A 23,862-nucleotide genomic window follows, 5' to 3' on the forward strand; every position below is an offset into this window, starting at 1 on the left:
CCACCCAACCTACACATCGTTGGAGTGTGGGATGGAACCCACACAGACATGGGGAGGATGTGCTGATTCCACACAGTCAGTCACCCAAGGCTGGAATTGAACCTGTTCTGTAAGGGAGCAGTGCTAACCAATGAGGAAAGATGAATGGAGTGTAAACACTGGCATAGATTGATGGGTTGAATGGCCTTTTTCTGTGCACGATGTACTAACTACAATATGTGACTAATGATTGGTGCAATTGGAATTCCCGACTTATCCCATGAGCCAAGGAAATGCTTCAGAAACTTATCGCATTATGTTTTAGAGGAAGGAATTTAGAAACGGCTTCACGTTTCTAGTAAAGAGCGTGTTATAGAGTAGGAAGTAATTCACTTCAGTTCTAGTTCTGGTCCCTCCCAGTCACACTGGTGTTTAGCTCCGCACAGGAAGCGAGAAGCAGATCAGTTTCCCACTCAGGTAACAGGACGCGGAGTTAGTTCCACATTCACATACAGACCGGGGAGGTGCACACTGCTCCGGCTCTCAGAATCAGTGCTCACTGAGTCAGGACTACAGCAGGGAGAGCGCGTCCCAAACATCTCCTTCGGAGAGAGAGAGAAAAAATAATGTACTCGGTCTCATTAAACACCAAGAGCTTTGTAAAAACTGAGAAGATATCTCGATCTGCGGTTAATTACAGACAGGAGCTTTTTGCTGTGAGAAATGACCTTCGATTCGATGACCGTAATTCTAAACTAAATTTAGCTTCTTGTTGGCTTAATTGAGAAAGTTTAAGCGCAAAATGTGGTTTTGGCGGATCCTAACACTGACCCTTTCCTTTACTGGTGAGTATTTTAAATTTTGAAACCATATTTTGGTGCATGTCTCTTTAATTATTTTATTTTAGCAAACAATTTAGTGTATTTGTTGTTTGATCTATTTTACACGTTTTAACATTTTGATTGTACGTTTCTAAATGTGTCAATATGGATACATGTGACAAATGTAGCAAAAATGATCGATAGTTTGAGAGAGAGATACGTAGCCGAACCTCCAGGTGAAGTTAAAACCTACAAGGAAAATTATTTTATGAATGTGAGAGGCAATTGTTGCTTCTTATGGATACAGTACATCACTGACACCTACTTTGCATTTTCTGTGTGAAAAAAAGCTCCTTCATTCATAATTTTTTGAACTCAAAATCTCTGCGCAGCATTTTTCCTCGATGTCAGACACAGCTCCCTGGTGAACAGGTGACAGGGTGAGTGACTGTGGCTGGTTCTTGGAATTCCCCTAACCTGTGGAACTAACGCTGCTCTTCTTGCTGCAAATACTTCAATATCTTCTTTTTATTGGGGCTTTCTGGAAATATTTTCAAAGGGGTAAGTTACACAGGCTCCAGTTTTGAGCACTGAATAAATGGGACCACCTGATTTGCTGGAGCTTCCAGGTTGATGAAGGGATGAAACTGGAACTCTGAAACATTTAGTGATCTGAATTATTAGAAGTTCACAGACTTTAAACTGTTTTGTCTTTGTAGGGTCCCTTGCATTGATTAAGTTGCCTGAGCCAAGAGGGATGCAGTTGGATTCCATAAACTTTAATTACATTCTTCGCTGGGTGCAGGAAGGACCTGAAGGAACCGTGTATGATGTTGAGTACAGCATGTAAGTTCTGACACTTGTACATTGTTATTGTATGAAATATGCAAATCTTTTCCACTCTACCAAAATTTCACAGACACTTGTATTGGTATTTCCTGGTGCAAGTTGTGGATGATCATTGTAAATGATACTCCTCTCAATATTACTACACTACTGTCTTTATTTCCCTATTCAGATACCATGGTAAGAGCACTACCATGATCTTACTTACCCCATTATGGCTGGCTTTCCTCCTGTGTAACTTGTTTGTGCACTGCCACCTAACTGGGGGCTTAGGGAGCTCCAGAGTAACGTTGAAACTGCAGGACAGAAAGGAAATTCTACACCTATTTACAATGAACGTGCCCTTGAAGTTACTTTTTGTTCTTTCACAGGATAAGGATGTTGTTGGCTAGACCAGCTTTTGTTACCCATCCCTAATTGCCCTTGAGAAGGTGGTGGTGAGCTGATGTCTTCAACCCTTGCAGGCTATGTGGTGTAGATGCACCCACTGTGCTGTTAGAAAGGGAGCGACAGGATTTTGACATATTGGGCAGGATGTTGTGTGACTTGGAGGGAAACTTGCCTATTTATCAAAATGTTTAGAATTGTGTAAGATATCCCACCATTACCATTCAATTATTTAACTGAAATATAAAATGTATTTTAATAAAGTACATTGTACTGGGTGTTTTTCTAAACAGAAAATGTAATTGCAGGAAAATGCTGGACATTTATTGCGAAAGACACACACGTTTGTTTAGTGAGTTACACAGAGGTAAATAGTTAACTGGCTGCCAATGAGAAGCCATTCAAAATTCTCTTGCATCATAAACCACAGAAACTAAACTTGAAGTTTTGGTTCATTATCTGAACCCTAAGATTGAGAGCTGTCAAAGAGACAGCAAACTTTATTTACTTTACTCTGTATCTTTCCCATGGTATTGCTCATAAAAAATATTGGCTGGTGTCAGCCATTTGGCTTTTTGAGCTTGCTCTGCCAGTCAACAAAGTCACACCTAACTTCCCTTTATAGATCCACATAGACCCAAAAATCTATCAATATTCTAACTAAACATTCACAGCTCCCAAGATAGAGAATTCCACACAACCTTCTGAATGAAGAAATTCCTCCTCATCTCAGTCCTCAATGGCAAACCCCCATTCTGAAAGTATGGGCTGAACTTTAGGGAGTGCTGTGGTCCTTTTTCAAACATGGATAAGATGTTAGTGGAGAGGCTTCCCATGATCCCAGTGGTTGTCCTGCAGGGATTTAACCTGGGAAGCAGCATTATTGCTTTAAGGTAAAATCTTCATCTCTTTCTCGGGAGGAAGCCTCCCCTTGAAGAGTTGCTGGCCAATTGGATGCCAGTAGCTCTGCAGTCCCACCACACAAGGTGCCAGGTTAGTCCAGAGTCAGAGGTCTCAGTGAAGTGGGAGGGGTGTGTGGCTGAGGGGGTTGAAGTGCTGAGTTCCAGGTGTTGTCGGGCGGAAGGACCTTTGGGGGTGAGGAGGGTTCTTCCAATGGGCCCAGGGAACCCAGGAAAGCATCACCCCTCTGCTCCCCCACCTGACACTGGCTGCCACAACCCCTGCTGATGCTTTACTCGCTGTGAGGGGAGGCACCTGAGCTTGTTGCATAGATTGAGCCTTCAGTAAAATGCCAGCAGGGGTGGGATGTACTCTGAAGGTGAGCTGTCTGGTACGTCCTGTGCCCCCTGCAGAATTTCAGACAGACCAAGTGCAGGAGGTTGGCAGTGGAGAGATCAGCTGCTAGATTTTGCCTGGACCTCAAACTCCTCTATAGGGGGAGAGAAAAATTCAGTCTGATGACCCTGAACCCCAGTGCTCTAGCTGCTAACTGGGAGAATGTTGTTTTAGTCCATTTAAAAGCAGTGCATTTATATTCAGTAAGTACTTTTAGAGATCAGTTAATGGGTAGATAATTCCTCTCACAGACAAACATACATATGAACATTAACAAATTAGGAGAAGGCCACTCAGCCCATCAAGCCTTCTCCTCCATTCAATAGGATCATGGCTGACCTAATTTTAATCTCAACTCCACATTCCTATCTACCCAATAACCTTTCACCTCTCGCTTATCAAGAATCTATCTACTTCTGCTATAAACATGTTCAATCAGTCTCCCATCCATTGACTCTGTCTACACTTCCCGCTGCCTCAGCAAAGTAGCCGACATAATTAAGGATCCCACGCACCTCGACATTCTCTCTTCCACCTTCTCCCATCGGGAAAAAGATACACAAGTCTGAGGTCACGTACCAACCGACTCAAGACTTTTGAATGGACTTCCCTTGCATTAAGTTGATCTTTCTCTACACCCTAGCTATGACTGTAGCACTACATTCTGCACTCTCTCACTTCCTTGTCTATGCTTTGTATAGCGTGCAAAAAATAATCCTTTTCACTATATGTTAATACATATGACAATAATAAATCAAATCAAAGATTCTGCTTCAACCAGCTTTTGAGGAAGAGAATTGCAAAGTGTCTCAACCTCCTGAGAGAGAATATTTCCTCATGCCTGAAATCTCTTGGGTGCATCTCATGCTCAGAGGGAGGTTGTTTTTACCTTTGAGTTGATACGTAGCTGTAAATTCTTGGCTTATTCCCAGGTCATTGCAAAAGATAATTTATGTTGCATTGACTTAAGGGCAGAAATTGAGTGGGTGTGAAACAGAGCTTTACCCAAAGCTGCCACGTTCAGATTAGATTAAATTCTGGGATAATGCCTGTGACTCGTACAGACTGGGAACACCCCTGGTTTCAACTATTCAACTATTCTGAGCTGTTACTGTTATAGAAACTAGAAGCAGCAGTAGGCCATTTGGCCTTTCGAGCCTGATGCTTTCTGCAAACATAACACTTGTCTTTTGGATCTTAGAATAGTTTAAAATGTTTCCCCAGATGTGTCTCTTTTTGTAGACGTCCACTGAACTGAAAAAATTGGAAACCGTTGCAGTAGTTTAAGCATTTTTGAATTAAAACTGGATGAATGCAGTACATGAAACTCATGAGAAGCTTCACATATATTGTTCCTCTGTTGCTTCTGGTTCCATAATATTTCTGCTGGGTGAAAATAGGAGATGTTTCCCTTTAGTTTGGGAAGTTAAGAAAACAAAAATACTGTTAAAGGTACTTTGGTAAAGCACTGGCCCTTGCGAAGACCTTGGATATAGGATTTAATTTGTCAAATATTTTAAGTGACATTCTGCACGGTGATTATTTAAATGTCATGTAAATAATCATTATTTGTGGGATAATCTACTCTACAAAAAAGGAAGTTAGAGCATGTTGCGGATTGATCTTATTCGCTTGAAACAAATATTGGGGGAGAAATCTCTCAAAGTAAATGAGTCAATGAAAGTATCTCAGAATAATGGTTTTATAACATATGGAAGCCTTTGGTTTGATTATGTAATTACGGTTGTACATAAGGAACTCTCTCCAAAATTATTGAGAAGGGAATTCATTAATAGTAAATCAATTTTGATTAATTGTGTACTGATGGTGGGTATTCTTAAGACTTTATTGTGCTCCCATAAGTACAAATGTACTTAAAATGTAGTTGTTGGAACATGAGTGACATGTTTGTGATGTGTATCTCTACAAATAAAATTATAATTACATGTAAAGTTGGATCCAGGGCCATCCTTCATTGCCTTACTTTTAGGAATTAAACATTGTGGAATATTTTATTCCAACATCTTTTAATATATCTCATGTAGAAGTGTCTATTCAGATGGTCTCTTGCGCTGAAATGCTGGTGCAATAACATGACTTTATGGGCACCTCATAGAACAGTTATATGGGATGCCTAAAAGTCTGTATGTTCTGCTGTTCTAAATGCTGAGTTGGAAGTATGCAAGGCAGGAAGTTTAATTTTAATCTTGGCATAATAACAAATTTGAGTCCCTTTTTTAAGAAATCTATATGCAAGAACATTATGCTGAAGATCTTTGGATCATTTAATTAGTCAGCATCCTTCTGTTAATATATATTTTATATATAATTGTTAAAATTTGCTATTGTGCATTGTGCACACTAGAGCTTAAATCTATTGTGAAAGGATGCCTGAGGTTCAAAATACAATAGTAACTTTGTAACTGAAGGAATACTTTGAGGGTCCTTAAGCCTTTTTTCCAAGTATATCTCGTTTTTTATTCAGCTAATATAGCCTTAGTTTTTATTATTGTGATTATTACATTTTTGCCTATCAGGAAGTTATTTGTCCCGATTTAAGCAAATAATTAAATGTGAAATTAAATTTTGACAACCATTATTCCAAATTTGGGAATCACTGCAGCTAACAGCATTATGTACTTGAGTCAGCAGGGGCTGCTAGATTATTTTAAAGGCCAATGAGTAATATTACAATTCACTTCATAACGCAGTAGTTGCTGAGATCTGCTTCTAAGTTGTGTTAGAGTAATTTCTTTAAAGGTAAAGTTGTCATAGTCTCAGATGGCCATAAGTACTGACTGGTGTAATTTAACCTGAACATCACTGCACTTCTGGTAGTGGGTAACGTTGAGAAGGGGGGACTCTCCTGAATAATCTGTCGGTATGGGAATTGAACATAAGAACATAAGAAATAGGAGCAGGAGTAGGCCATCTGGCCCTTCGAGCCTGCCCCGCCATTCAATAAGATCATGGCTGATCTGGCGTGGCTCAGTTCCACTTTCCCGCCCTCTCCCCATAACCCTTAATCCCCTCTCTTATCAAAAACGCATCAACCCGCACCTTAAAAATATTTAGCAAGGTAGCCTCCACCACTTCAACGGGCAGAGAATTCCAGAGATTCACCACCCTTTGAGTGAAGAAGTTCTTCCTCAACTCCGTTCTAAACAGCCCCCCCTTTATCTTGAGGCTGTGCCCCCTAGTCCTACTGTCCTTTCTGAGCAGGAAGAGTCTCTCCACCTCTATCCTATCCATCCCATTCATCATCTTAAAGGTCTCAATGAGATCTCCCCTCATTCTTCTAAACTCTAACGAGTACAAGCCTAGTTTATTCAGCCTCTCCTCATAGCTCAACCCCCTCAACTCCGGCATCAGCCTAGTAAACCTCCTCTGCACTCCCTCCAAGGCCAAAATATCCTTGCGTAAGTACGGCGCCCAAAACTGCACACAGTACTCTAGCTGCGGTCTCACCAATGCCCTATACAGCCACAGCAAGACCTCCCTACTTTTATATTCAATCCCCCTCGCTATGAAGGCCAGCATCCCATACCCACTCTGTTGGCATCGTTCTGCATTACAAACTAGCTGTTCAGCCAGAGTAATATCTTTCCTACCTCCTGGAAGGTAGATTTGATCTTGGACAAAAATGAGAGATGTTTGCACGTAAACTGGCCAAATTACTTTGGTAGGTTTGTTCCAAAGTTGTGCACATAAATTTGACAGGAGTTTTTTAAAGCCGCCATTGAAGAGAGGTAAAGTAGTACAGGAAATTGAATTTCACACCTAACCTCTGGTGTAGAGATTTTATAATGTAACATTTTATTCAGCATTTAATATCCCTTAAGTTGTCCATGTGTTTACTATAACTTCTATCCTTGAGTCACATGTTGGCAAATAACGTCCTTTGTGAAACAAAGCTCTTCCCGCTCAGAAAGGACAGTAGGACTAGGGGGCACAACCCCAAGATAAAGGGGGGGGGGGCGGTTTAGAATGGAGTTGAGGAGGAACTTCTTCACTCAAAGGGTGGTGAATCTCTGGAATTCTCTGCCCGTTGAAGTGGTGGAGGCTACCTCGCTAAATATATTTAAGATGCGGGTTGATAGTTTTTTGATAGGCAAGGGGATTAAGGGTTATGGGGAGAAAGCGGGAAAGTGGAACTGATCCACTTCAGATCAGCCATGATCTTATTGAATGGTGGGGCAGGCTCGAAGGGCTAGATGGCCTACTCCTGCTCCTATTTCTTATGTTCTTATGTTCTTAACCCAGTGCTCACTGTTGAGTTAACATAGGCAATTGTAGAACTATCTGGATGAAAATGGGGGGAATTAGCTGGCATCCCTGATTACCAACCTACGTCACCTGAATTTTGTACCATTGCTGAGTGATGATTGGATTTATTTAGTTCTGGGGCTCTCCATTGTCACAAAGTCAGCCTGTTCTAGACTCTCACAAATGAAAAGTGGCCAACTCAGCAATGCCCAGAAAAATGAATATTATTATGAGACTGTTAGCAACTTCATGGAAAGGTGTGAACAGAACTAAAGACAAAGTGAATAATGAAAATTCAATTTCCTTCTGTGATATCCTGGGCTGGTGCTGAATAATATAAGTGATGACATTATACCCAAGATTTTTGAATAAGAAAATATTAAAAGATTCCACTAGACCCTTAGAGTAATTAGAGCTGATTTTGATATGTAGGAATTTGGTGTGTAAGAACATAAGAAATAGGAGCAGGAGTAGGCCATCTAGCCCTTCGAGCCTGCCCCGCCATTCAATAAGATCATTGCTGATCTGTTGTGGCTCAGTTCCACTTTCCCGCCCTCTCCCCATAACCCTTAATCCCCTCTCCTATCAAAAACCCATCAACCCGCGACTTAAAAATATTTAGCGAGGCAGCCTCCACCACTTCAACAGGCAGAAAATTCCAAAGATTCACCACCCTTTGAGTGAAGAAGTTCCTCCTCAACTCCGTTCTAAACTTCCCCCCCTTTATCTTGAGGCTGTGCCCCCTAGTCCTACTGTCTTTTTTGAGCGGGAAGAGTCTTTCCACCTCTATCCTATCCATCCCATTCATCATCTTATACGTCTCAATGAGATCTCCCCTCATTCTTCTAAACTCTAACGAGTACAAGCCCAGTTTATTCAGTCTCTCCTCATAGCTCAACCCCCTCAACTCCGGTATCAGCCTAGTAAACCTCCTCTGCACTCCCTCCAAGGCCAAAATATCTTTGCGCAGGTGCGGCACCCAAAACTGCACACAGTACTCCAGCTGCGGCCTCACCAATGCCCTATACAGCTGCAGCAAGACCTCCCTACTTTTATATTCAATCCCCCTCGCTATGAAGGCCAGCATCCCATTCGCCTTCCTGACCACCTGCTGCACCTGCAAGCTGGGTTTTTGCGACTCATGCACAAGGACCCCGAGGTCCCTCTGCACCGTCGCCTGCTGCAGTTTTACGCCCCGTAAGTAATAGTCCTTCCTACCATTCTTCCTACCAAAGTGGACCACCTCACACTTGCCAACATTAAATTCCATTTGCCATTTCCTGGCCCATTCGCCCAGCCTATCTGGATCCTTCTGCAGACTCTCCACACCCTCCGCACAATTTGTCGTTCCCCCAATCTTGGTGTCATCAGCAAATTTCGACACCCTACACTCGGTTCCCTCCTCCAGATCATCTATATAAATGGTAAAAAGCTGTATATACAAGGGAGGACAATAGCGGTAATGTCATTTGACTAATAATCCAGAGGTTTTTGATAGGAGAGGGGATTAAGGGTTATGGGGAGAGGGCGGGAAAGTGGAACTGAGCAGCGACAGATCAGCCATGATCTTATTGAATGGCGGGGCAGGCTCGAAGGGCTGGATGGCCGACTCCTGCTCCTATTTCTTATGTTCTTATGTCTAAATTAATGCCCTTGAGTCATGGGTTTAAATCCCACATGGCAATTGGGTGAATTTAACTTCAAGCAGTAAATCTGGAATTATAAAAGCTAGTCTCAGTAACGGTGATCATTAACTCATTGTTGTAAAAATCCATCTGGTTCATGAATGTCCTTTAGGGAAAGAAATCTGCTGTCCTTGCCTGGTCTGGCCGACATGTGACCCCAGAGCCACAGCAATGTGATTGATTTTTAACTGTGGTCTGAAATGGCCTGGAAAGCCACCAAGTGCAAAGGCTGGCCTTGCCAGTTAATGCCCACAATGCCACGGAAAAATTAAAAATTTATGTTTGTTAATTAAACGCTCTCTGTCACTGAAGACATGCCGAATTATTACCTTTATTGGTTTAAACAATTCAGAATTTGCTGCCTAACACACGCTATTCCTTTTGCAGTTATGGAGAAACGTGGAAAAATAAGTCTGAATGTCATCGTATCGCTACACAGTATTGTGACTTAACAAATGAGATTGTTGAGGAGAATAACTGGTACTATGCAAGAGTGATGGCAATATCGAAAAATGCCAGTTCAACATGGTCCTATTCTGATCGATTCTGTCCAATAGACAAGAGTGAGTATACACTCCTCGTGTAGACATTAGAAACTTGAATTATTTTCAACAGAATTCCTTTAATCAGCGCTGAAGTAATAATTTGGACAAGACCAGAAGAGTAGGAAAATGATTAGCCATCAGCCTGTTTCTCCTACAATTTAAAAACGTAGAAAGCAGAATTAGGCCATTCAGCCCATCAAACCTCCTCTGCCATTCAGTGGGATCGTTGCCAATCCTTGAATTGACCATGTTAAATTCTACTTCAGTGTATCTGAACAGGCGCTGGAGTGTGGTAATGAGGGGGTTTTCACAGTCACTTCATTGCAGTGTGAATGTAAGCGTACTTGTGACTAATAGATAAACTTTAAGTTTATTCTCAAATATATTCAGTGATTTGGCCTCCACAGCTTTCTGTGATAGAGAATTCGACAGGTTCACCGTTCTCTAAGTGACGTTTCTCCTCATCTCTGTGCTAAATGGCCTAGTAAAAAGTCTGACAACACCAGGTTTTAGTCCAACCTATTTATTTGATAATATACTCACAAGCTTTCGGGGTTAGCCCCTTCGTCAGGTGAATGGAGAGTTCTGGCCTCAGACAGAGCATATGAAGCACAGACAGTTTAGAGATTACTGATTAGAATGCGAATCCTTACACCTAACCTGCTGTTCAAGACCTGAAGTGGCTGATAATGTGAGTGGAAGGAGCACTGATCACAGTTTAAAGAGATGTGTATTGTCTCCAGACAGTACAGTAAGTGAGGTTTTGCAAACCCAGGCAAGTCACGGGGGTTACAGATAGTGCGACATGAACCCAAGATCCCTGTTGAGACCGTCCTCATGTGTGCAGAACTTGGCTATCAGTCTCTGTTCAGCGACTCTGCGCTGTCGTGTGTCGTGAAGGCCGCCTTGGAGAATGCTTACCCGAAGGTCAGAGGCTGAATGCCCGTGACCACTGAAGTGTTCGCCAACAGGAAGGGAACAGTCTTGCCTGGTGACTGTCGAGCGATGTTCATTCATCCGTTGTCGTAGCGTCTGCATGGTCTCCCCAATGTACCATGCTTCGGGACATCCTTTCTTGCAACGTATCAGGTAGACAATGTTGGCCGAGTTACAAGAGTATTTACCATGTACCTGGTGGACGGTATTCTCACGTGTGATGATGGTATCCATGTCGATGATCCGGCATGTCTTGCAGAGGTTGCTGTGGCAGGGTTGTGTGGTATTGTGGTCACTGATCATCGACATGGATACCATCATCACACGTGAGAATACCGTCCACCAGGTACATGGTAAATACTCTTGCAACTCGGCCAACATTGTCTACCTGATACGTTGCAAGAAAGGATGTCCCGAAGCATGGTACATTGGGGAGACCATGCAGACGCTACGACAACGGATGAATGAACATCGCTCGACAGTCACCAGGCAAGACTGTTCCCTTCCTGTTGGCGAACACTTCAGTGGTCACGGGCATTCAGCCTCTGACCTTCGGGTAAGCATTCTCCAAGGCGGCCTTCACGACACACGACAGCGCAGAGTCGCTGAACAGAGACTGATAGCCAAGTTCCGCACACATGAGGACGGTCTCAACAGGGATCTTGGGTTCATGTCGCACTATCTGTAACCCCCGTGACTTGCCTGGGTTTGCAAAACCTCACTTACTGTACTGTCTGGAGACAATACACATCTCTTTAAACTGTGATCAGTGCTCCTTCCACTCACATTATCAGCCACTTCAGGTCTTGAACAGCAGGTTAGGTGTAAGGATTTGCATTCTAATCAGTAATCTCTAAACTGTCTGTGCTTTATATGCTCTGTCTGAGGCCAGAACTCTCCATTCACCTGACGAAGGGGCTAACCCCGAAAGCTTGTGATTATATTATCAAATAAATAGGTTGGACTAAAACCTGGTGTTGTCAGACTTTTTACTGTGTTTACGCCAGTCCAACGCCGGCATACCCACATCATGACTAAATGGCCTACCCAGTATCCTTAGACTGTGTCTCCTTGTTTGAGACCTTGGTGAATAATTACTGTTAGTGCGGAGTCTGCTACATCTCTGTACTTTCTTCAGGATGTACATCTTGAGCTCCAGCCACATTCTGCCAAAATTCTGATGTCCATCTATCATTCCCATCCTGGCAAGTTGTCTTGAACTGTAGTGTATTTTTTAGCTCCATCATTTGGTGAATTATTTAATAATTGCAGTTAGCCTTTTCTTAACTAAGTTTTCTTTATCTTTTTTTTTCAAAGAGCTTAGTATGCATAGATTCAATTTTTTTCACATGTCCTCCACTCTGGTTGGAGAAGTTATTCTAATGTTGTGTTTTCACATATTAATGTTAGATCCAAATCTTCTAGCATTCCCAAAAAAGTTATAGTTGAAAATAGCCTGCTAAGCAGTCTATATCTCCCATTTTAAATACTTCTGTGATTAATTTCCTTCCAAAGAAAGGTGGAGAGAGGTGATTGTAGAGCCTCTGGCTCTGATCTTCAGGTCGTCATTGGTCTCTGGTGTAGTCCCGGAGGATTGGAGGATAGCGAATGTTGTCCCATTGTTTAAGAAGGGGAACAGAGACTTTGCCGGGAATTATAGACCGGTGAGTCTTACTTCTGTTGTGGGCAAGGTTTTAGAAAAAATTATTAGGGATAGGATTTATAGTTATTTGGAGTGTAATGAATTGATCGGAAATAGTCAGCATGGTTTTGTAGCGGGTAGGTCATGCCTTACTAACCTTATTGAGTTTTTTGAGAAGGTGACCAAAGAGGTGGATGGGGGCAAGGCAGTTGACGTGGTGTATATGGATTTTAGTAAGGCGTTCGATAAGGTTCACCATGGTAGGCTTCTGCAGAAAATGCAGATGTATGGGATTGTGGGTAATCTAAGAAGTTGGATCAGGAATTGGCTATCAGATAGGAGACAGAGGGTGGTGGTTGATGGTAAATATTCATCATGGAGTTCGGTTACGAGTGGTGTGCCTCAGGGATCTGTTTTGGGGCCACTGTTGTTTGTAATCTTTATTAATGATCTGGATGAGGGTATAGTTGGGTGGATTAGTAAATTTGCTGATGACACCAAAGTCGGAGGTGTGGTAGATTGTGAGGAAGGGTGTCATAGTCTGCAGGGAGACTTAGATAGGTTGCAGAGCTGGGCCGAGAGGTGGCGGATGGAATTTAATGCGGAGAAGTGTGAGGTAATTCACTTTGGTAGGAGCAACAGATGTGTCGAGTATAGGGCTAACGGGAGGACTTTGAATAGTGTGGATGAACAGAGGGATCTAGGTGTATGTGTACATAGATCCCTGAAAGCTGGGAATCAAGTAGATAAGGTTGTTAAGAAGGCGTACGGTGTCTTGGCGTTTATTGGTAGGGGGATTGAATTTAGGAGTCGCAGCGTCATGTTGCAACTGTACACGACTCTGGTGCGGCCGCACTTGGAGTACTGTGTGCAGTTCTGGTCCCCACATTACAAGAAGGATGTGGAGGCTTTGGAGAGGGTGCAGAGGAGGTTTACTAGGATGTTGCCTGGTATGGTGGGGAGGACCTATGAGGAGAGACTGAGGGATTTAGGGTTGTTTTCGTTAGAAAGAAGGCGGCTAAGAGGGGATCTTATTGAAACATATAAGATGATTAGAGGTTTAGATGGGGTGGATAGTGATAGCCTTTTTCCTCGGATGGAGAAAGCTAGCACGAGGGGGCATGGCTTTAAATTAAGGGGGGGTAGCTACAGGACGGATGTCAGGGGCAGGTTCTTTACCCAGCGGGTGGTGAGGGATTGGAATGCCCTGCCTGCTGCAGTTGTAAATGCGCCTAGTTTGGGGGCGTTTAAGAGATCTGTGGATAGGTTTATGGACGAAAAGGGATTGGTATAGGCTAGTGGGTCATTGTTTTTGTAACTGGTCGGCGCAACATCGTGGGAAGAAGGGCCTGTTCTGCGCTGTAATGTTCTATGTTCTATGTTTAAAGTAGGAAGTTTTCTGCCCAATAAATAAAGCCACAATTCCTGATATGGTGTTTGCTGTGCATCTCAGGAACTAAACAATAATATCCCTTTGCAAATATATTACCCAGATCTTCAGTTTTCCAGCTGTCACTATGATCTATACACACAGATGCATCTATCATTTGACTGATTTATGGATAACAGTTTGTGAATGATTAATGCTAAAGTTAGATTTGACCATTGCACTCTTGGATGCCATATGTCCTATTCATATTAAATATTGTGTTCTGATATAAGGTTTTCTGTCTTTCTCAGCCATAATTGGAGCCCCAACAGTGGAATACACAGTGGGTGTAAGATCTATTACTGTTCTGATACATCCACCACAAGTACCATCCAAACGAGGAGTGCAGCGTTCTATCAAAGACATTTTTACTGCCGTTGAATATAAAGTGCAGCTTAACCAATCACGAACAAATAAAATGGTAAAGTATGGTGTTATTTGGGTTAACTTGAACAATAATGACAGAAGAGCTGATGTTAATTGATGTGTTTGAATGTTTCTTTTCAGGTATTCTATGCTTTAAATGAAAGCGCACATTTCAAAATTGAATCCTTGGAGCCTAACACTGAATACTGTGCAAATGTGCAACTTTGCTTAAAAAAGGGAATCTTTTCAAAAAAGAGCCAGCCAGCCCATTTTTGCATCCAAACTTTGCAAGGTAAGAATGTTTATGGCTGGAATTTTCCAGCTCTTCACTCCAGGGAACGGAGTCCCATCGATTTTCAACGCTGATTTCAGTGATTCACTGGCCTCACTAGTGAAAGTTTCTGGGTGTGAGAAACACTCCCCATTCCCCCTGGCAACATAAGTGAATGCCTTAAACTTATCTTCAAAAGCTTCTCCTGTCTGCAGGCCAACTACAAACCACTCTCGGCCTGAGAAGAAAACAGTACTGGCTTCTTTGCTAAGGCTGATCAAATTGCAATGGTTTTGTTGCAGTCCAGAATAAGACCTCCATTTGGATATGCCCATGAAATTCCTGCCAGCATTAAAAAGGACTCTCAGTTGGAAATTACGGGAAGGGATTTGGTGACTCAGAAAGCTCCTCTTACTGACTGGGGGCAGCATGGTGGCACAGTGGTTAGCACTGCTGGCTCACAGCTCCAGGGACCCGGGTTCAATTCCAGCCTTGGGTAACTGTCTGTGTGGAGTTTGCACATTCTCCCCACACCAGTGTTGGTCACCTTCGATTGCTCCAGTTTCCTCCCACAGTCTAAAGGTGTGCAGGATAGGTGGATGGACCATGCTAAATTGCACCTCAGTGTCCCAAGATGTGTACCCACCTGCTTCTTATTTATTTTCCACGCTGAACTGATACAATGGGTAGAATTTGTCATTCCCATACCCTCTCCCTCACCCAAGGCAAGGGATCTTCCTGTCCCCACAGAGTGGATGGTGATTTACCTTCCTGGCCTGAGGGAGCCCATGGCAGGAGCAGTATTCAGCGAGATGTAGTCAGACCTGCAATTTCACAGATTTTCTACATCCGCAGTACAATTAGACGGATTGTTGGACACTGCAAAAAAATGGGAGTGGAGAACTGTGCGGTGCAGTGACTGTGGCTCACTCTGATCCTGCTTGTTACTGGAATGAGGGCAGTCTGGGCACAGGTCTGACAATTTATCTGTCTAATGGCCCTCAGTCTGGGAAACCTAAAAACATGGCAACACTTATATGTGATATAAAAAGTGAGGGAGAGAAGCTGGTTGTACGAAATTAATAAACGTGCTACAGCTCCAGATCCGTGCTGTGTAAAATGATTAACTATAGCTAATAGTGAAATTAAAATTCTCTTGCTAGAGCTGTGTGAAAGTTGAACCTTTCACTGAAGGAACAAGTTGTAACTGCATATGTATACACATTGAATTAAAAGAAAACAGTTCGTGTTACCAAAATTAATGAATTATTATTTTAATTTTGTAGAAAGAACATTCGCTATCGTTCTGTTAGTGGGGTTTATAATATTTGGAGCAGTAATCACTGGAGTATTTTGCTGTATGGCAAACGCTTACATAAAACACCGCAGGACACTACCCCAATCTTTGGTATGTTCAGTTTATTTTTTATCTAGACTCGAACGTTTTGTATTCCCAAAATAGATTACACTGTAACATGAGAAACAGGAGGACACCACTCAGCTCCTCATAGTTTCATCGCTCAATTGGATCATCGCTGATTAGATCTAAACTTCATTTAACCACCGTTGCATACTCTTTGTTACCTAATATCTCTCGATATCCATCTTTTGACTTCTGTCGGATCCTCTGAATGGTTTGCATTAGTTAAAAAGCTTCATTTTAAGGTATTTCTGCCCGTGTATCTAATCATGCTATGCTTTAAAGCTAACTTAAGCTAATTTGGCCACAGTTTAAGACTCAGTTTGGAATTCTGGGTTTAGCTGAGAAATTGAGTGCTTTTGAAAATGCAAAGTTAACAGAAACGGTTTTTGTCAGAAACAAGCTTTTATGGTCACACACCTGTGAACTGCTTTTGAAAATTGGAGACTGTGTGTACCTGGTAACTTAATAACAAAAGATTCTTTTGTGTAATTTTTAAATTTCAATTTTGTACCAAGTGACCTTGGTCTATTTGGAAGAATGAACGGATCCTACACTTCACATTAACAGCCTCTCAGGCAGCGAGTTCTAAATTTCTACCTTCCTGATTTCACTGTCAACTGATCTGACCAAAATGTTACGATTATGTCACTCCAGAGGATGTGGTATCCCTATTGAACCGTGACATTTCAGAGAAGTGTTTTCCTGCACATTATTATTTCCCTAGTCTTCTGAATTCAGTGTAAGGATTTCCCATATCAAGGTCACATATGAACTGACTCATATGGAGAATTTATGTTCATAATCCCTTATAACTTCTATAATAAAAGCTGACAGTTTGACTTGCTTTCTTTGCGCAATTCCAAATGTAGAATTTTCTAATCAGGATTCAAGCGCTCACCATTTATTCCTCTCTTAGTGTAAACTGGAAAGTGTTTAATTAATAAATTTATTTAATACAGGGAGGCGCACACTGTGATCCCGATGTTTGATCTAATTCTGTTCTCTGAGAGTAGATGGCTGAATTCTGCCAGCCACGTGAAATATTCACTGGCATTTTCATTTTTAACAATCTGGCAGCTGTCGAATGTCTGAACCATTGATTATTTGTATTTTAGTGATTTGAAAGAGTTATTCTTTTAGAATAACCTGTCCAGAAAGCTTTGAGTAATGAAGCCACAAAATAAATGCCCCCCATCAGCAAGCTGTATTTTGGAGAATTGATTTTACCAGGTCAGCATTTGGACAATAGAACATTACAGCGCAGTACAGGCCCTTCGGCCCTCGATGTTGCGCCAACCAGTGGAACCAATCTAATGACCCTCTAACCTAAACTATTCCAATGGACAAAGCTATTCCATGTTGCTGAACTGAGAGTCACTGATGTGACAGCTGAGCTGCTCCAGAATTGGGTTGGCAGATAGAACACTACAGCACAAACAGGCCCTTCGGCCCACAAGTTGCACCGATCATATCCATACCTTCCAGGCCACAGAACTATCTATAACTCCCAATCCCATTAAATCCCATGTACTCATCCAGAAGATCTTCAGAGAAAACACAGAACTAGGAGAAAACATTGTTACATAAGAACATAAGAAATAGGAGCAGGAGTAGGCCATCTAGCCCCTCGAGCCTGCCCCGCCATTCAATAAGATCATGGCTGATCTGTCGTGGCTCAGTTCCACTTTCCCGCCCTCTCCCCATAACCCTTAATCCCCTCGCTTATCAAAAACCTATCTACCCGCGTCTTCAATATATTTAGCGAGGCAGCCTCCACCACTTCAACGGGCAGAGAATTCCAGAGATTCACCACCCTTTGAGTGAAGAAGTTCCTCCTCAACTCCGTTCTAAACTGCCCCCCCCCTTATCTTGAGGCTGTGCCCTCTAGTCCTACTATCCTTTCTGAGCTGGAAGAGCCTCTCCACCTCTATCCTATCCATCCCATTCATCATCTTATATGTCTCAATGAGATCTCCCCTCATTCTTCTAAACTCTAACGAGTACAAGCCTAGTTTATTCAGCCTCTCCTCATAGTTCAACCCCCTCAACTCTGGTATCAGCCTAGTAAACCTCCTCTGCACTCCCTCCAAGGCCAAAATATCCTTGCGTAAGTGCGGTGACCAAAACTGCACACAGTAGTCCAGCTGCGGCCTCACCAGTGCCCTGTACAGTTGCAGCAAGACCTCCCTACTTTTATATTCAATCCCCCTCGCTATGAAGGCCAGCATCCCATTCGCCTTCCTGACCACCTGCTGCACCTGCAGACTGGGTTTTTGCGACTCATGCACAAGGACCCCGAGGTCCCTCTGCACCGTAGCGTGCTGCAGTTTTTCGCCATGTAAGTAATAGTCCTTCCTACCATTATTCCTACCAAAGTGGACAACTTCACACTTGCCAACATTAAATTCCATTTGCCATTTCCTGGCCCATTCGCCCAGCCTATCTGGATCCTTCTGCAGACTTTCCACACCCTCCGCACAATTTGCCGTTCCACCAATCTTGGTGTCATCAGCAAATTTCGACACCATACACTCGGTTCCCTCCTCCAGATCATCTATATAAATGGTAAATAGCTGAGGCCCCAGCACCGATCCCTGGGGCACTCCACTGGTCACCAGCTGCCAATCCGAATAGCACCCATTGACCCCCACTCTCTGCCTCCTATTCGACGGCCAATCCTCTATCCACGCTAACACCCTACCCCCAACTCCCTGCCCCCTAACCTTCTGTAATAACCTCTTGTGTGGCACCTTGTCAAATGCCTTCTGAAAATCAAGAAACACCACATCTACTGGCTCTCCTCTATCCATCGCCCTAGACACATCCTCATAGAACTCCAATAAATTCGTCAGACACGACTTCCCCTTAACGAAACCGTGCTGCGTCTGTTCTCTGCAAAGCATAACTTTCTGTGGGAGTATTTTCAGTAAAATGATTAAAAATATTTGCTTCCTGAATTGCTTTTTGTTTCTAAACTATCGAGATATCCAATTCACAACCTTAACGTTTATTTAATTTTTATTCATGTTTTAAATATAGAATTTGGACCAGATACTTTTTCATAAACGAGCCTTGTTGAAAGAATTATCACCAGCACAACAGCTGGTCACCTGTCACAGGAAGAATATTTTTCAATTTGAGCAGATTATTTGTCTTGACAATATTGATCTTTTGAAGTGTGATTCCAATGAAAACGAAGACAAGGAATGCATCTTGACCACACGACCAAATTCCTATACACCACAAAATCACACCAGAACTTTACAGCCAAAGCTCCCAGGTACCGCTAATTGTGAAATTCAAAGTAATTCTCCCTCTAAGCCACCTGAGCTCAAATTTCCTTCACCGTACTGTCCCCAGGCTACCAACTGTCTGTCAAACAGCACATATTTGAGTCAGTCTGGTTCACAGGCATTGACTCAAAATTATGCTACAATTCTATATCCAACATCTCAGAATTCAAGCAAGTTGAACATAGAACCAGGATTATCCAGTGGACAAGAGGAAAAGCCAATACTTTTGCCACCATTTCTGTCATTGCTTGAAGAGCAACAGAATGACTGGAAGATGAACCAGCCAAAAGAAATCCCATTGCTGCTTTCGTTAAAAGACACAAAGCGAATCAACCTATCACTGCTCCAGTATAGAGGACAAATTGACAGCCAATCATTGTTAAAGGACAAAGTAGATTTTTCATGTTTGCGTTCTGACAGAATGGATGATCACCCAATAAAAGTACCCGTAACAGAAGTTTTACAAACTAACCTGAAAGCTGGACAACTGGTAAAGGCTCTTCCATTGCTGGAGGAGGAGACATTCACTGAACTGTTATACGTGAAACCTGAATGGGAGGATCGATACAAAAGGCAGCTGTTAATTTCCCAGTCATCAATGAGGGAAGGGCAACAAACTGATAGATCATTTTTACAAACCTCCCAAAACAATGCTGCAATGGAAGGTTGTAAATTTCTTGAGGACTGGCAAGTACAAGTTCATATGGATGAATAGCACCCCAGCAGGGAGTTCTTAGCTCGATAAATACACAAAACGTTGGAAGTATTCAGCTGGTCAGGCATTGTGGAGCAAGAAACTGAGTTAACATTTTGGGACCATGATATATCTTCCTTATTTGGTTCCATTGCACCTGTTATATCTCTGGATATCATTCTGTTTGGATGTTGAGATGCCGGCATTGGATTGGGGTGGGCACGATAAGTGGACTCACGACACCAGGTTAAAGTCTAACAGGTTTATTTGGTAGCACAAGCTTTCTGAGCACTGCTACCAAATAAACCTGTTGGTCTTTAACCTGGTGTTGTGAGACTACTTATTGATTTTATTTGGAAGAACAGGATTTCCAGTGCTTCCAGTTTGGAGAATGGAACCAGAGCAGACACGTTATCCTCTCTTCCTGTTCCAATTTAGCCAGCTCCAAACTTAAATTGCTGGCAGCAAGGAGAATATTCCCCCTGACAATGGGGTTCTCTTCACCACTCACCCACCCTCCCTGATGGGGATTCCTCTCCTGATCCACTCTGAGCAGATTGCATCACGCTGGGGATCACTTATATACCAGGATGTTGCCTGGTATGGTGGGAAGGTCTAATGAGGAAAGGCTGAGGGACTTGAGGTTATTTTCATTCGAGAGAAGAAGGTTACGAGGTGACCTAATTGAGGCATACAAGATGATCAGAGGGTTGGATAGGGTGGATAGTGAGAGCCTTTTTCCTCGGATGGTGATGCTAACACGAGGGGACATAGCTTTAAATTGAGGGGTGGTAATTATAGGACGGATGTCAGAGGTAGGTTCTTTACTCAGAGGGTAGTAAGGGTGTGGAATGCCCTGCCTGCAGCAGTTGTGGACTCGCCAACTTTAAGGGCGTTCAAATGGTCAGTGGATAGGCATATGGATAACATTGGAATAGTTTAGGTTAGAGGGTCATTAGATTGGTTCCACTGGTCGGCGCAACATCGAGGGCCAAAGGGCCTGTACTGCGCTGTAATGTCCTATGTTCTATGTTCTATTTCCCCTTTGTGTCCACCAGCCGATTGCTTCCTGTTGATAAGTGGTTCCTTCTGGGGCTGACCCAGACTATGGCCTGTATCCATGAGACACAGGGGCTAAGTTCACTCTCTGGGCGTCAGAGTGCAATTCTATCACAACCTCCACACCCATGGCACTGGGAGTTAACATCGAGGCCTGAATTTTATTAATTCAAAGTAAAACCTTTTTACTCCTCCGATATTAACCCAGTGATTATGTGAAGTGATTGGTTTAAATCTGGGTTGGTTTTAGAAATATTTTCATCATTAGTTTCTACCTCGGTTATTGAATTTGTTGAAGGTGTTGTCTAGTAGATTTTATAAAAATATATATCGTGACTGCTTGAGATTTCATTTTTTTTGGATGGTTTGTGGACATTTCTGTGAGTTTGTTAAATTGACATTGTGTTTGTGAGGTCTGCAAAGACTTTCAACAAAACCCCAACCACATATCCATTAACTTTTATATTCAACCATGTTTAATTCTTCTGGTATCAACATCTTCCCTTAATGAATGGACACCTCCAATCAGATTATTCAGTTTCAGTTTTAGAGAAGTCTGGGGTATGAATGATCAAATCAAAACTTGCCTTAAGCCATTTAAGGAATGATCTTTGCAAACCACGCTGATCTGTAGCATTCTGCTTTGCGAATAACAAGTAAATTTTCAATCCATGTTCTTGCACGTTCGTATCTCTCTCAAGTTGTGAATGTTCTGATTTTCTGATTTATTCATCGATGGGGCAATTCTAATGATCATTTCCAAAGCTCCAGACCCAGAAAATCCAGCAATAAGATATATTTGGACCCAAATGAAACTGAATTGGCTGGGCTGCAAGAGCTAAATTGTTACAGCATGTCACCCATAACCCAAGCTATAATTGTCACCTTCCCCAATTGAAATTAAAGGTGTAATGAGAGCAGCAGTGAAACACGGAAACAGGATGTTCACCCATCCTGCAGGACAGGTGAATCAATAAGTCCAGTAAAAATGGGTAGAAACATGTAATTAATACTATTATTGTCGTCAATGCAGGGTAAAGTTCTTGAGTGAAAAACATGTGCGAGCAGGTTACCTGCCAATTATCCTGTCATCCAGGATGACCCTCACAAAGTACTAGAAATTATAGCATAAGAACACAAGGAGCCACTTGGCCCATTGAGCGTGCTATGCCATTTGATAAGATCATGCTTATTGTGGCCTCAACTCTACTTCCCCGTCTCCCCCAAATCCCCATCCTGCATTAAAACCTCTGCTTGAATATAGTTAGTGAGACTCCATTGCTGTTTGGGGAAGAGAATTCCACAGACTGTCAGCTGAGAGAAAAAGCAAATTTTTATCTCAGCCTTAAGCGGAAGTGCCATCATTTTAAAATGTTATCCTCTAGTTCCAGACTCTCCCCACAAGGCGAAGTATACTCTCAGCAATCCAGCCTGTCAAGTTCCCTCAGGATCTTTTTGCTGTCAATAAGATAACACCTTATTCTTCAGACCCAATCTGCTCAAACGTTCCTTCAGAAAATAATTTCTTCCTCTTGAGAATCAGTTGGGTAAACTTTTTCTGAAATGCTTCCAATGCAGTTATACTCTGAGTAATTGGGACCAAAACTGTGTGCGGCATTCCAGAGATACAGTCTTGCTAAGGCCTTAAGCAGCTGCAGCAGCAATTACCTACTTTAATACTCTATTCCCCTTGCGATAAATAAATATCAACTTTCCATTTACCTTCTAATCATCCTCTGCAAACCTACATATCAATCTTTGATTATACACCAGAGCAAAACAAATTCTTTTGTACCACAAGAGTTCCACAGTCTCTCTCAATTTAAATAATATATTGCTTATCTAATCTTCCTGCCACAGTGGACAAGTGCACATTTTTCCACATTATGTTCCGTCTGCCAAATGTTTGCCAACTCGTTTGACCTATTTAAATTCCATTGTACACTCAAAGTCCTCTCAACAGCTTACTTTCCTGCCTGTCTTTGTGTCACTATCCATGCAAGTTAGCTGCTGTACATTTGGTACCTTCATCAATGCCGTTGATCTCCATTGTTAGTAACTGAGGCCTTGCCACAGGAGGTGGCCATTTTTCCAACATGACCACATTAGCTATTCTTATTGATGAGAGTTTGGCTAATGCAAGAATGCAAGCTGTGCGACAAAGATCTGATTTAAGCAAAATGTTTGATGGCAATAATAGGCATGTAGAAGAATCATTAATTTTGTGAAGTCATGGGAAACAATTGATGTTGCTGCTTATACATTTAAAAGATTGGTAACTTTAAAAACTAACAAATGCTTGTTCTAATATTGCCTGCCCTAATTTACAGTTAGCATAATATTCAAAAAAAGCTGAACACTGGAGATATGGGAAATCTGCAATAAAACAGAAAATGCTGGAAATTCTCAGCAGTTCCAACAGTAGCTGTAGAGAGAGAAACAAAATTAATGTTTTAGTTTGATGACATTTCTTCATTTTCTGTTTTTTAAAAATCTGCTGGGCTTGATTTACCATCCTATCTATAAATGAGGTAATGGTCTCAGAATGTTCAACTTAAAATTGTACTTTGTTTCACCTGAACCGAGCGAACATTGTTTTATAGTAAAAATTGTCAGAATTATCAAAGGCTGATTAAAGATGATTATCCTGGAAACTCTCCAGAATTTCTCTTTTCTTTGAACTCTCAAACTAGCGACACCATAAAGAATACCAAAGTACAAAACATTGGAAATGCTCAACAAGTCAGGCAGCATCTGAGGAGAGAGAAACAGAGTTCAGGTGTGGAATTTTACTGCCCCACTCGCCATGGGAATCATGGTGGGCATGGGCAAACCATGCAAAGGACCATTGACATAATACATAAAGGGCAAAAGAGTAACAAGGGAGAGAGTAGAGCCTCTTAAAGGTCATCTATGTGCAAATC

The 23,862-nt window shown here is 42.2% G+C and overlaps 1 protein-coding gene across 1 annotated transcript; it reads left to right on the forward strand.

Moving 5' to 3' along the window:
• Positions 1–470: 470 nt before the first annotated feature.
• On the forward strand, positions 471–23,592 carry LOC145357931 (interleukin-10 receptor subunit beta-like). The gene is made up of 7 exons (XM_080211510.1): positions 471–824; positions 1,520–1,646; positions 9,668–9,843; positions 14,084–14,253; positions 14,340–14,490; positions 15,756–15,877; positions 18,932–23,592. The coding sequence occupies exons 1-7, from the start codon at positions 782–784 to the stop codon at positions 19,898–19,900; spliced, it is 1,758 nt and encodes a 585-aa protein (XP_080067636.1). The 5' UTR covers positions 471–781; the 3' UTR covers positions 19,901–23,592.
• Positions 23,593–23,862: the final 270 nt, after the last annotated feature.

The sequence above is a fragment of the Carcharhinus amblyrhynchos genome, chromosome 24, assembly GCF_965287045.1.
Source record: "Carcharhinus amblyrhynchos chromosome 24, sCarAmb.v2.hapA, whole genome shotgun sequence".
Classification (NCBI taxonomy): Eukaryota; Metazoa; Chordata; class Chondrichthyes; order Carcharhiniformes; family Carcharhinidae; genus Carcharhinus; species Carcharhinus amblyrhynchos.